This window comes from Chiloscyllium plagiosum, chromosome 15, assembly GCF_004010195.1.
Source record: "Chiloscyllium plagiosum isolate BGI_BamShark_2017 chromosome 15, ASM401019v2, whole genome shotgun sequence".
NCBI lineage: Eukaryota > Metazoa > Chordata > Chondrichthyes > Orectolobiformes > Hemiscylliidae > Chiloscyllium > Chiloscyllium plagiosum.
In genome coordinates, this window is record NC_057724.1 from 81,108,714 (window position 1) to 81,122,456 (window position 13,743).

General features: G+C 44.6%; 1 protein-coding gene across 1 annotated transcript in view; it reads left to right on the forward strand.

The window, feature by feature from the left end:
* Positions 1–10,544: 10,544 nt before the first annotated feature.
* Positions 10,545–13,743, forward strand: part of LOC122557451 (CD40 ligand-like) — a 22,485-nt gene continuing 19,286 nt past the window's right edge. The window contains exons 1-3 of the mRNA XM_043705211.1: positions 10,545–10,943; positions 11,798–11,932; positions 13,195–13,258. Of these exons, the coding sequence (XP_043561146.1) occupies positions 10,713–10,943; positions 11,798–11,932; positions 13,195–13,258 (430 nt within the window). The 5' untranslated portion in view covers positions 10,545–10,712. The remainder of the gene's footprint in view (positions 10,944–11,797; positions 11,933–13,194; positions 13,259–13,743) is intronic.

Below are 13,743 nucleotides of genomic sequence, written 5' to 3' on the forward strand. Positions count from 1 at the left end.
GATATTGAAGATGAACAATAATAAGTTGCCAGAAATGTAAACATTCTTCATTAAAACTACTCCCTTGTCTAATATTTTGATGGAGGAGTCATTTATTTAGATTTAAATTCACACAAATGTTTATAAAATGTAGTTTTGGTGTTGCTGGCTCGACCAGTATTTACTGCCCGTCCCTAGTTGCCCCTTGAGAAGGTCGGGGTGAGCTGCCTTTTAAACTGCTGCTGTCCATGTGCTGTGGGGTGACCCACAATGCCCTTAGGGAGGGAATTCCAGGATTCTGACCCAGTGACAGTGAAGGAATAAGCAATATATTTCCAAGTCAGGAATGTGAGGGGCTCGGAGGGGAACTTGCAGGGGGGGTGGTGTTCCCATGTACCTGCAGACCTTGTCCTGCTCGATGGCAGTGATTGTGGATTTGGAAGGTGCTAGGGGTCAGGAAGATTTGTTCATTTCCTTCAACCATGAACTCTCAAAGAGCTCTGTCATGCTCTAACCCCTTTCTCATGGCCTTTTCTTACTGCATCACGAGCAGCCCTGAGGGGGACAAACTCTGAAATTACCCTCCTCTTTAAAAGCTCCCTTAAAAGCTCATTCGTTGACCTCGATGAGATTACCCTTTCATACCTTGGCATCAATGATGTATTTGGTCATGTTCCTGTGTAGCTCCTTCTGAGAGATTTCAACATTAAATGTGTGACATTTCCCCACTTCCATGGGTGGGAAGATATTTAACTACAATGGAAAAAAGCTGGACTATGTCAAACTACATCTTCAATCATTCATTTGCAAAAATAACCAAAACATGAAAATTCCTGGCCAGCTGTTTGTGGGACCCCACTGTTTCTGGAGCTTGGGTGTTCTGACATCATTTGTTTCAAGCACTTTGAGCTCTGTCTCAGAGACTTGATCAGACAGTATGCAAATATAAATCTTTACAGAGTTCACACCTTTAGGGGATAAAGCTCTACTTTCATTGGGCCATAAATAGCAGCAAAACCCCAAATGTGAATCTCAATCTTGTATTCACTCCACCGTGCTTTCACTTATTTTTATTCATTCTTTTCTTTTGATCTTTCACAGGACGTCTGTGTTGCTGTTAAAACACGTTCATTCTAAAACACATTCATGAACTTGGTGGGTTTTTATGATAATTATCAAAAATCTGACGACACCAGGTTATAGAACAACAGATTTATTTGAAATCACAAGCTTTCAGAGTGCAGGTGACATGGTCACCATCATGACCGGATTGATACCTGCTTAGCTGCAATAATGGGGGATAACCCACCTCCCAGGAGCATTAACAAACCCACACCTTGGGCATACAAATCCTCGACATCACAGTCTCCCCCAGCCAGCAGTCTGAAAAAACTCGCTTTCTCGTTATGCTCCCACAGCCCTGTAAATTTCTCCCATTCCTCTTTCAAATATTTCTGGTGAATCTGTTCACCCCCCCCCAACCCCTATCAGACAGGGGATTCCACCCCATGTCAAACAATTCACCTCAGATTCCAACCAGAGCAAATCACCACAGAAGCTGGGATCCATACTGAAAACCAACAGTGCTGGAGATCACAGCAGGCCAGGCAGCATCCCATGGAGAGACAGCAAACTGACGGAAAATCAGCTAGACTCAAAGTACTTGCAGAGTTACATTGTACTTTGCTCAAAAACTGCATGAATCCATGTAAGATCCTGTTAATTCATTTTTTAAATTAGAATCAGTCTAAACATTATGGCACAGACAGCAGCACGCAGGGGGGTTAACACCTTCAACACTTTATCTGGGCTGACACCAACTGTTACAGTTCACCTGAGAACGTAATTTTTAAAAAAAAGTTTTGTGATTTAAATATGAAAGAAGTGAAACTATCATGGTCATGCTAACAGATGAGAGACTTAACAAACAATCATGACGTTTTTCAATGTGTAATGTCAGTTACATCACACTGTAAACTTTTGCTATAAATTCTGTGCCTTAGAATTGTGTTCTCCACAACCACCTGATGAAGGAGCAGCGCTCCGAAAGCTAGTGCTTCCAATTAAACCTGTTGGACTATAACCTGGTGTTGGGTGATTTTTAACTTTAATACTCGAAACGTGAGCTTGCTCTCTCTGCACGGATGCTGCCTGACCCACAGTGAGCTCCAGCATTTTGTGTTTTCACCTCAGTTCCCTGCGTGCCCTCCAGCCTGATCCTGCCAGATATTTGAGCAGAAAATGTGTTGCTGGAGAAGCGCAGCAGGTCAGGCAGCATCCAGGGAACAGGAGAATCGACGTTTCGGGTATAAGCCCTTCCTCAGGAACCGTCGATTCTCCTGTTCCCTGGATGCTGCCTGACCTGCTGTGCTTTTCCAGCAACACATTTTCAGCTCTGATCTCCAGCATCTGCAGTCCTCACTTTCTCCTGCCAGATATTTACCTGACAAACTCACCTGCTTTCATTATTCAAACTCTCTCAGGGCATTGTTTAGGTCTTTAATTGATCTCCTGTCTCTCATTCTTCCCGACATGACGATGCCCCTGCAAGTTAACATTCTGCTGGCGGTCTCCTTACGCTGAGTTATTCCTGTCTCAATTCCTCAGCTCCTTCCTATAAGCTGCTTGATCTGGGATATTCAATGTCTTGCGAAGGATGATCCTGCTGTGTGAGTGCTTCAGTACTTTGAGTTGGAAGGTGAGAGGTAAATGTGGGTCTCTCCTTCTTTATTCCTGTTGTCCATACCTGGCTCATTAACTGCACTGAGCTTGGCTTGCTGAGTGTTTCCTGTGTTTGCCTTAACACCAGTCTCTAGCTCTCTGCCTTGTGCTGACTGATGCTGAACATGAGCCCACTGCAGTGCATCTTGTAACCACGAGAGCCACATGAAAATCTGGTGCACCTCCACTCTGTTAAACGGCTCACATTCTCTCCGTCTTGAGGTTGTCATGGTTTCACAGAATCTTACAAACATTTGAATTAATCAGTGATTACCTCGGTCTCAGGTTGCCAGAATTAAACAGAAAAAATAACAAGAGGTAATTTAAAGCTAAAAGTCGATTGGCCAATGCTGAGGATCTCTCCCATCACAAAATTAGCAAATCACTCTGGAGGCTGCTTTTATGTTGCGACATATTTACCTGGCGCCCAGTGAGCCAGAGATTGGGATGTGAGTGATGCTGTAACCCTGCACCTCATGCTGCTTTTACCTAGTATCAAACAACAACTTACATTTATATAACACATTTAAAAACAACCAAGTGCATTTATGTAGCACTTTCAACCTTGTAACATGTTCCAAGATCTCACAGCTGTGTTAATGAAATGCAATTGCAAAAGTGGTAACATTGGGACCGAAGCCTTTCTGTGTTTGAATTGCTCTCGGAAGCTGTGAGTGCCGTGGGTGAGGTCAGAATGTGCTCCTCCTGAGCTCTCTCCCATCAGCAGCAACACAGACTTCACCACAGACAGAGCAAGGAGATACCCTCCCCGGAACAGGGATTGAGGTCCGATGGTGCTAGTATGAAGCTGATCCACATCCTCCAAGAATCCGAACCATTCGGAAAACGCACACTGCTCCATGGAGCTACGTCCCGGGACCGTGTGGGCTCCAAGCTGTTTCTGTCACATGACTGACCATGAACATTGCTGCCATTACTATGTGCCTTTGGTGCATGTTTGAATGAGGTACAAATTAATGTTGAGGGTTTATTAGTATCGTCCCTACCTGTTACACTGAGAGACTGAGGTTCATTCCCTGATAAGGCACCTCTTTTTACCTTTTCGGAATGACACGGGAAGTAACTGTTCAAACTGGAAATCTCTGGCTTTGCTGGAGATGGGGCACACACCTTTTGTTTTTTCAATCACTTGCTGCAAACTACCATTCTGTGATTCATGTCCCAGGACCCCCAGATCCCTCTGTATCTCAGACAGATACAATCTCTCTCCATGGAAACAGTGTACGGCTTTTCCATTCTGCCGACCAATGTCAACAATTCACATTCTCCCACATTATACACTATTATTTTGTCCACTCACTTAACCTGCTCATATCTCTTTACAGACTCTCTACCTCCTCTTGACATTTTACCTTTCTCTCTGAAGCAAAAACAAAAATTGCTGCAAAAGCTCAGCAGGTCTGGCAGCGTGTGTGGAGAGAAATCAGAGTTAATGTTTTGGGTCGAGTGACCCTTTTTCGGAACAGAAGACCTTTCTCAGCTCACGGCTCCATCACCTGAAAATGACTCATGTCCATAGTCTGTGCTCGCTGTTAACGAACCGATCCATCTCTCCCTCTCACCACTTCATTCCCAGTTTCCTGGGATACTTTCTAAGTGTTCTTCAGTGAAGTCAGAGACTATATACTTGTTCAAAGCTTCCACTATTTCTTTGTTCTGCATTGCCAAATTCCCAGCTCATTCTCAAAATGAGCAACATTAACTAGCTTTTTTTAAATCATTCATGGGAGTTACTGGCTGGGACAGTATTTATTGCCCGTCCCTAGTTGCCCCTTGAGAAGGTGGGGGTGAGCTGCCTTCTTGAACCGCTGCAGTCCATGTGCTGTGGGTAGACCCACAATGCCCTTAGGGAGGGAATTCCAGGATTCTGACCCAGTGACAGTGAAGGAACAAGCAATATATTTCCAAGTCAGGATGGTGAGTGGCTCAGAGAGGAACTTGCAGGGGGTGGTGCTCCCTTGTATCTGCTGCCTATGTCCTTCTAGACGGAAGTGGCCATGGGTTTGGAAAGTGCTGTTTAAACAGTAATGGTGAGTTTCTGCACTGCATCTTGTAGGTCGTACACACTGCTGTTCCTGAGCAACAGGGGTGCGGGAAGTGAATGCTTGTGGATGTGGTGCAAATCAAAGGGGTTACTTTCTCCTGGATGGTGTCAAACTTCTCTGTTCATTGTTAGAGCTGCCCCCATCCAGGCAAGTGGGGAGTATTCCATCACACTCCTGGCTTGTGCCTTGTAGGTGGTGGACAGGCTTCGGAGAGTCAGGAGGGGAGTTATTCACTGCAATATCCCTAGTCTCTGACCTGTTCTTGTAGCCACTGTGTTTATGTGGTGAGTCCAGTTGAGTTTCTGGTCAATGGTAACCCCCAGGATGTTGATGGTGGGGGACTCAGTGATGGGAACAATATTGAATGTCAAGGGACGGTGGCTAGATTCTCTCCTGTTTGAGATTGCTTTCCATTCGTGTGGTGTGAGAGTTACTTGTCACTTGTCAGCCCAGGCCTGGATATTATCCAGATCTTGTTGTATTTGGACAAGGACTCTGAGGAGTCATGAATAGTACTGAACATTGTACAATTCAAATATCTCTACCTCTGACCTGAAGACCCAGATCAGATACATGTAGAATCTCTGACAATGTGGCTTTGTTTTATGAGCTAGCTTTCTCATATACTCTGCTTTCTATCATTTAAAAATTTTTTTTTGACGATTCATAGAATCTTTCCAATCTTGATTTATCACTAATGTTTGCAGATTCGTAGAGTGTTTGTTTCAAACTGATACAATCCTTAACTTCTTCATTGATGTACCCATCTTGAAGAATTTTTCTCACTAAGATAAATCTTTGCTTAAAATTTTAAATATCTTCTTAAGTGACTACCATTACATTTCTACTCATCCAACTTTTAACACAGTTTCCCAATCCACCATATCTGCCTTTGTACATTCATAGTTACCTTTATTTAGTTTCAAATCACTAGTCATGGACCCATGCTTCCTCCTTTCAAACAGATCCATGAAAGTCTATGGTGTTGTGATCGCTGTCACCTAGACGTTCCTTCAACATGAGTTTTTAGAAATTTATTGATGTGACATTGCTGACCACATCAGCATTTAATGAACTTTGTGTCAGTATTCAGAAGGAGAAGGGCATGATGGTTGGTGAGTCTCGGGAGGGTTTGATGTTATCCTGGGGCATGTCAGGAGGAGGTATTAGATATTTTGAAAAGCATTAAGGTTGACAAGTCTCCAGGACCTGATGGGATCTATCCCAGAATGCTGAGGGAGGAGAGGGAGGAAATTGCTAAGGTTTTGTAGGAATTCTTTGCACTCTCTATTATCACACGAGAGGTCCCAGAGACTGAGATTTTTTTCTATTCATTCATAGGATGGGTGGACCTGTACTAATTGCCCATCCCTAATTGCCCAGAGGGCAGTTTAAGGTCAACCACATTGCTGTGGGTCTGGAGTCATGTGTAGGCCAGACCAGGTAAGGATGGCTGTTTTCTTCCCTAAAGGACATTAGTGACCCAGATGGGTTTTTCTGACAATCAACAATGAGTTCCTGGTCACCATTAGACTCTTAATTCCAGATATTTATTGAATTCAAACTCCACCATCTGCTGTGATGGGATTTAAACCCCGGTCTCCAACACAGGGAGTCCTGGATTACTCATTCAGGGACAATACCAATGTTGATTAATCCTGCCTTGCTGTACATTCCCAGGATTAAGGATAGCCTGCTCCCTGATTAGCTGTAGAATGTATTAATCTATGATTCTGTGAGGAATACACTCTCTAATTATGTTTTCACGTTATCACAAGGGGCTGGCAGATTATCAGGGAAATGCAGGAATGTAGAGTTGGGGTTAAAAATCAGATCAGCCGTGATCTTATTGAATGGGACAGCCAGCTGGAAGGGCTGAGTGGCCTCCTCTTGTTCAGATGCTCGAACCTGCTGCAATCAGTTTGTCCCACTCTCCATGGTGATTGAAGCCAGCCATAATTATTGGGGTACGTTTCTGACATACCTCATTTATTTCTTCCTCTCTGCTTTGTTGTACTATGTCATGACTCTTAGGGAACCCTATAACCTATTCCCACAGCTGGTCTCTTAATTGTCCTATATCTTCTCTCTGGAAAAAAGGAGTGAGTGAGGACTGCAGATGCTGGAGATCAGAGCTGAAAATGTGTTGCTGGAAAAGCGCAGCAGGTCAGGCAGCATCTATATCTTCTCTCTGCCCAAAGTGATTCTACATCAACAAGCTAAAGGTCATCTCTCTGAACTGAACTGGTGCCATTTGCAATTAGCAGACCATCTTTTTGGTGCACTCTGTAATTTTGACATGTCAAATATTCTTCAACCTTCAGACACCTCAAAAACCTCTCACTGATTGTGAAATTCCTTGCAAATGTGTGAAAGGTACGAAAGAAACTTGGGTTTTCTTTATTCTGACAGAGGCATAACCCCTTCTAAAAATCAGTAAGATAGGATCCGTATGAAAACAGCAAATCAATCGAAGGCAGAAGATTTGAGTCTTATACTGTTAGCAGTCCTTGCTCTTTGTTCATATTATTGTGTCATGTTCCTCTCCTGGTTGTAACTCATTAAGGGTTCCCACATCCTGTGGTAACTTCACATACCTCGTTTCATTTGTGCCCTGCACATTTCTGTGGTAAACCCACAGCTGGGTATATTAGGACAGGACATTTATAGAAAGGAATCGAACATTTTTACAATGTCAGTGCTGTACATTTACAGCGAAATGCTGTCATCTCGGTCAAAGGAAGTCTCACTTTGGAATATACGCACACAACTGAACATTGCTAAATGTTAACTTCCAGGCATCGGGTGAAACACAGGGGGTACAAGTGAATTTACAACAACAACATTTACGAAGCATCTTTATATCAGGAAATTCTCACAAATCACCTCACAAGACAATAACTGACAAAATGCGTCAGTGTGTCAAAAAATGCCACATTAGCACAGATGACCAAAGGTTGGTCAATGATGAGATTTAGCAGCTGACGGCTGTGGGGCCAATGGTGCAGTGAGGAATATCACCCACTGCTCAAGGGGAAGAGAGGACCCCTCTGAGCTCAGACAACAGTGGAGCAGGTAAGTGAGGGCTCACAGAATAGACACTGAGATCCTGGAAGGATTTGAACACAGGGATTAAAAATGTTAAAAGTGAAAGAGTGTTAAAATAGGTCAGAACTCAGCTAAACAATTGCTTTGTTGTTTTTTCCACAAGTGCCAGTATGCAGTGGTGCATTTACTTACAAGGTAAAGGGAGTACACATTCAATGATAGGACCCGAGGAACTACAGACAATCAGAGAGACATCAGTGTGTGTGTCTATAAATCCTTAAAAGCAGTGAGATCCTCTGATAAGGTGCTGAAGGCGTATGGGACACTTCTCTTTATTAGTCAAGGCATTGGAGGTAAGAGCAGGAAGGTTCTAATGGAGTTGTATAAGATGTTAGTCAGGCCGTATCTGGAGTATTGTGTGTAGTTTTGATCTCTTTATCTGAGGAAGGATGTTCGAGCGATGGAGGGAGTACAGGGAAGGCTTACCAGACTGAATCCTGGGATGGCAGGGCTGCTGGATGAGGAGAGAATGGTTTCAGTAATTGTTATATTTGCTGCAGTTGGAAGAATGAGAGGAATCTCATTTTAAAAATGTATAAAATTGTAACAGGACTAAACAGGGTGAACATAAGGAAGGTGTTCCCAATGACCAGGGACTCCTGAACTAGGGACTCACAATCTAAGGATATGCTATAGGCCATTGGGAGTAGGATGAGGAGAAATGTCTTTACCCAGAGGGTGGGGAGCCTGGGGAACTGTCTGCCACAGAAAGGTTTTGAGAACAATCTGTGTTGAAGATGGAGTTAGATCTAGTGTTCAGTGTTAAAGAGATTAAAGGATACGGGAAGAAAGTGGGAATCGAGTTGAACCATCAGCCATGATTGTATTGAATGGTGAAGCTGGCTCAAAGGGCCGAATGGCCTACTCCTACTTCCTCCAGTTCTGTCTTTCTAAATTTAGTCTGAACTCGTACCTCTCCCATCCTCCCCAACCCATGTAAATGTGGCTCATAGACTTATCGAGGAATCACAGGCGGACCTGGAAGTCTGTCACGTGATTTACAGTCTCTCTTTATCCCCAATATCCCAAGAAAGGAAAGCCCTACTCTCCGTATTTTCTCCCCTCCTCAATTCCCAGGGTTACTCCATTGGATTGGTGCCCACAGTGGATAACGTGCAGCAGTGGGTTTGCAGGATGTCTGACCAGGAGTTTCTCCCACTACCACCTGACACCCTGTGGGGATCTTCAGGCTGAGAATCCATGTCTCTGAGGACATTACCAATGTATCCTGTTTACAAATCCTGGTGTAGGTCTCGAACCCAGGACAGCTGGTCTTTACTCAGTTCCAGTCTGGATCCCACTGCAGGAAAGACCAGTCGGAGCAAACTGACTCGGAGCTTTCCAAAGGGAGTTGGATAAACACCCGAGTGGGAATAGTTTACTGGATTATGGGAATGAGATAGATTGCTCTAAAAGGCTCAGCTATGATTTCAATGATATTATTCTACAACTCTCAGACTGTTTCCCAGTAAATAACCGATTCACTGGACAAATGAGTGTGTGTTCCAGCCTGTTAGTCAGTGCTGGCCTTTGGGGGAAAGATTGACTGAGTGTCATTCCCCTGCCTTACCCCCACAGACCACATCAGATGATGATCCGACCCTACTCTCTGGCAGTATGCTCCAGCTCCTAACCCAATTCTAAATCCGAATTCCAGATCCCACCCACTCTCTGGGAAGTCCTTTCTCTCCAATCTCCTTGTTCTTTTCCTTTGCCAATTCCCTGAAAGCTCTGAGCTCTGGCTGTCAATGTTTCCACTCAAAGGAACCCTTTCTGCCTGCCAGCTCTGTACAGAGCCCTCAGGACATTGACCAGTCCAGTCCTGTCCTTGCCATGCCTCCAGTCTGGTAGAGCGTCAGCCCTGGGATCATTGCTGCAGTCTGTGTTTCTGAAACCTCTCTGGTGCCATGACATCTTTCCTGTAGCTTCCCCGCACCCCCCCCCCAGAGCGGAGTGGAATGTCACAGAGAAGGCTGAGCCAGAGGTTTGTTCTGGTGCACAGTGAGCATCTCCCTCCTGGAGATACATGAAACACAACAGCCTGCTACTGCAGGGCTAGCTGGAGATGCGTGTGGGTGAAGCCAGCCCTGATGACAGTGGAATGTATTGGGTATTGAATCTGTTTGTAAGGGTAGGTTTGGTTTGGAAGAAGGTGCACAATGAGATTGGGAACATTGACACCATTAAACTCAGGGGATGTGAACGCAACACACTCTACACTGCAGTGAGAGTCAGCAAAGATGACTTTAGTAGGTGATCATGTGGGTGTTCCAGTTGCATGTTCTCGGTTCTGAAAAGATCTATGAAGCAAACATGAAAATCGAATGAAGAGGTGTTGGGCTGGATGGAGGGTGATGCAGACACTGCTTTAGAATTTGGACCCCTGACTATAACTGTTCAGCTGGTTTGAAATCACAAACATTGAAAAGTTTAATTCTTGCACGGAAACAGGTCATCCTGTAAATGGGAAAAGGATAACTTTACACAGAGATTGCAAGAAAAGGAAAGTTAGAAATAGACAAAGGAAATAATTGCTACAGGAAATATCAGTTGATGAAGAGATTAACTTTGAGTATTGGTTTCAAACAACAGAACTGACTTTCTGGATTAAAGTGGCAACTAAGGCAAGAGATCTCGTTTCACATGATCTAGTGAGAGGGGAAACTGAAGGTGAGCTTTGAAGGAAGAGCAGAGGGTTTTGCTGTCACCAGCTACTCTGTAAAACCTGACCACGCCGAAACATATTTTCCAGGCAGGAAGTGTGGGGTTGGAGAACAGTGCGGTGTGCTGTATAACTTGGTGAGGTTCCTGAAAGGGTGTGAGATGACAAGAGATTGAATGCAGTGCAGAGGAGCGTGCAGTCTGAGAGAGGGCACTGTCTTCACTGTGTCTGCGGCGGTTAACAATATGAACACAGCATCGAGCAAGTCCCCGGAGGAGCACCGAGAGGGTCAGCAGCAAACTCCCTTTGTCGGGCGGGCCCTTGTTTACCTGCTCGCCATGTTCCTGCTCGCTCATATGCTCTCCAGTGCTTTACTGTACGTCTACTTCTCCATCAAACTGCAGAAGGTGAGAGAAAACCAGCCTGAGCTGCTTCCAAACTGTTACTCCCCCGGCGACCTCTCAGATCAACCCAAATGTTTGTCTTTAATCTTCTTTCCTTGGTTTGGGAATGGTCTGCAGGTGGAAATTGTAAGATTTGCTAAATTCAGAATTTAGAAACCCCCAAGTGGCGATCTATTTAAAACTGTTTTGGGAACTTAGCTTAAAAAATCCAGGAAAACGCCAAAGTTTCTATCCAGGATAATAAGACGCAGAAAGAGGACAGTGATCATTTCAAACTTTCAAACAGCAGGAAAACCGGAGGGTTTGTGTTAATTTCACTGTTTGCTGCAGGTTAATCGCAACGTGGAGGGGCCGGTGTTGGACTGGGGTGGACCAAAGTAAAAATCATACAACACCCGGCTATAGTCCAACAGGTTTAATTGGCAGCAACTAGCTTTCGGAGCAACGCTCCTTCATCAGGTGGTTGTGGAGGACACGGTTGTAAGACACAGGATTAATAAGGCAGAGATGTGCTGGTTTGTCAGACCCACGGCACGCTCATGGCCAGAGGATGCTGGAAATCAGAAACAACAAAAGAAGTTGCTGGAAAAGCTCAGCAGGTCCGGCCCTTTGGGGTCACTGGACCAAAACTTTAACTCTGATTTTTCTCTCCACAGAAGCTGCCTGCCTGAGTTTTCCAGCTCAACTCGAATCTTGTACCTGAGTGTAGCTGCAGCTTAGATGAGACTCTCAGGAAAGCGAGGGACTGGAGACCATGGGTTACACTGAGGGGCTCTCTCTCTCTCTCTCTCTGTTTTAAGCACTTCCTGTGTGGATGGACTGATTTATATGTTGTTTCTTGTTTTTGTTTTCAAAAGGTCCAGGACATAATGAACACCGAACCAGATTCTGTATTCCTGCAGATTCTAAAAAAGTGCGAAAGTAAGGATCAGTTTGAAAAGAACAAACATTTCTGTGATGGAGAAAAATCCCACTTCCAGCACTTGCTGAAGGTAAAGAGACCACATCTTACTCAACATCCAGCAACTTTCTAGTGATTGACAATGATGGCTCCATAAGTGTGGTCACGATATCAATCTTTAGATGTGTCTAAACTCGGTGTCTCAAACTAGGTCAACTGCACAAAAACAGACCTGTTTGTTTGTGCTTTTGATGGTTGCCGGTGAGATCAGGATCAGCATTTTAAACATTGGGTAGAGTTCAGGGGTTTAGTTCCTCTCAGCTCATCAGGAAGTTCAGTTGTTCTGCCAGTTCTGGAGATGCAGAATTAAGACCAAACCGAATTCGAACCAGTCAATGTGTTAATAAGGACAGTAGGGTCAACATGTCAATTTGGTTGGAATGGTGAGTTGTACAGGAGCCAGTTTGGAAGGGTAAAAGAGTGGCCTGTTAGACTGGGAAGCCAGGGAACTGGGGGCTGCAAGGTCTGGGGGGAATGGGGAGGGGGATGAGCTGCAGGAGACATTAGATGATAGGCTCTTACTTTGTTATAAAGTTGGACACATTTTATGAAACTTGTTCCTCGGAAGGAATGGTTGAATGAGAGCCTTTTGTGAATGGTCTGGTATTGGAGCTGCTGAGGGAGTGCTACACTGTCACAGGGAGGTGTCGTTCTGAGATGAGGATCAAACCCCTTTGGACATGGGGGTTAGGGGAGTGGGGGTGGAAGATCATTACTCCTTCAACTAACTTCACCAAAATCTCCAAAGGGCCGGTGTAAGTTCCATTTCTGTGGAGCACTGCTTAACCACCATGCATACACATTGTGCTGCTATCCAACTGTAAGCTTAGGATGTGTCTGAGGCACAGCAAGGTGCCATACAAATGCAGGGCTTCCTCATGTAGACTGGGATGTGTTTGATTCAACAACAAGCAGCATCATTAATGTTTGTGGATATTGGTCACACAGAGAACATTAGGATTACACAGAATTTTAACAACACTGCTTGCATTATCAAGGCAAGGACTCTAAAGGGATCTTGACTCTAAAGTTGATGTAGTTATTCCCCAGCAACAAAGAAGGATCACACAGATTGAGAGTGCAGAGAGACCTCATCCCTATCTCTGTGGTTTCTCAAATGACAGCTAAATCCTGCAGATGCTGGAAATCTGAAGGAAGCAGAGAGAGAGCTGGAGTGGCTCTGGCAGTGTTGGTGGGTCTGGGAGATGCTGCAGGACTTGATCATCTCCTGCAGCCTTCTCTGTCCGTGTCTCTGCTCTCCCTCCTAATCACAGTGTTTCTTTCCTCTTCCAGTACCTTGTGAACAACACTGAAGGACAGCAGCAACATGACGTTCCAAGACCAGAAAAGCAGATAGGTAACTCAGAGCTCAACCCACTCTCTTATTCCTGATAAATCAACACGAAGGAGATTACAGAACATAGACAAGGTCAAACCGACAAATTCTCCAGCAATAAAATGGGTCTAAGGTTTCATTTCTGGAAATGTCCAGTAGTCAAAGGACGTTGGGATGGAATTGGCACTAAGGAGCCTGTCTCTGGCCTGGCCTACTGATATAGGGGCTTTGTCAAAGCAATCACATAGACAATTTTAAACTGATCAAAGCTACAGTTAGCTACAAATGTTATTATCAAAATAGACCTGTGTGTGCATGGGTGTGCAGATGTGTGAGTGTGAGAGTGTGTGTGTGTGTGGGTGGGTGTGTGAGAGTGTGTGTGGGTGGGTGTGTGTATGTGTGTGTGCATGTGTGAGTGTGTGCATGTGTGTGTGAGTGTGTGTGTGTGAATGTGTGGGTGTGTGTGCATGTGTGTGTGCATGGGTGTGTGTGTATGTGTGTGTGTG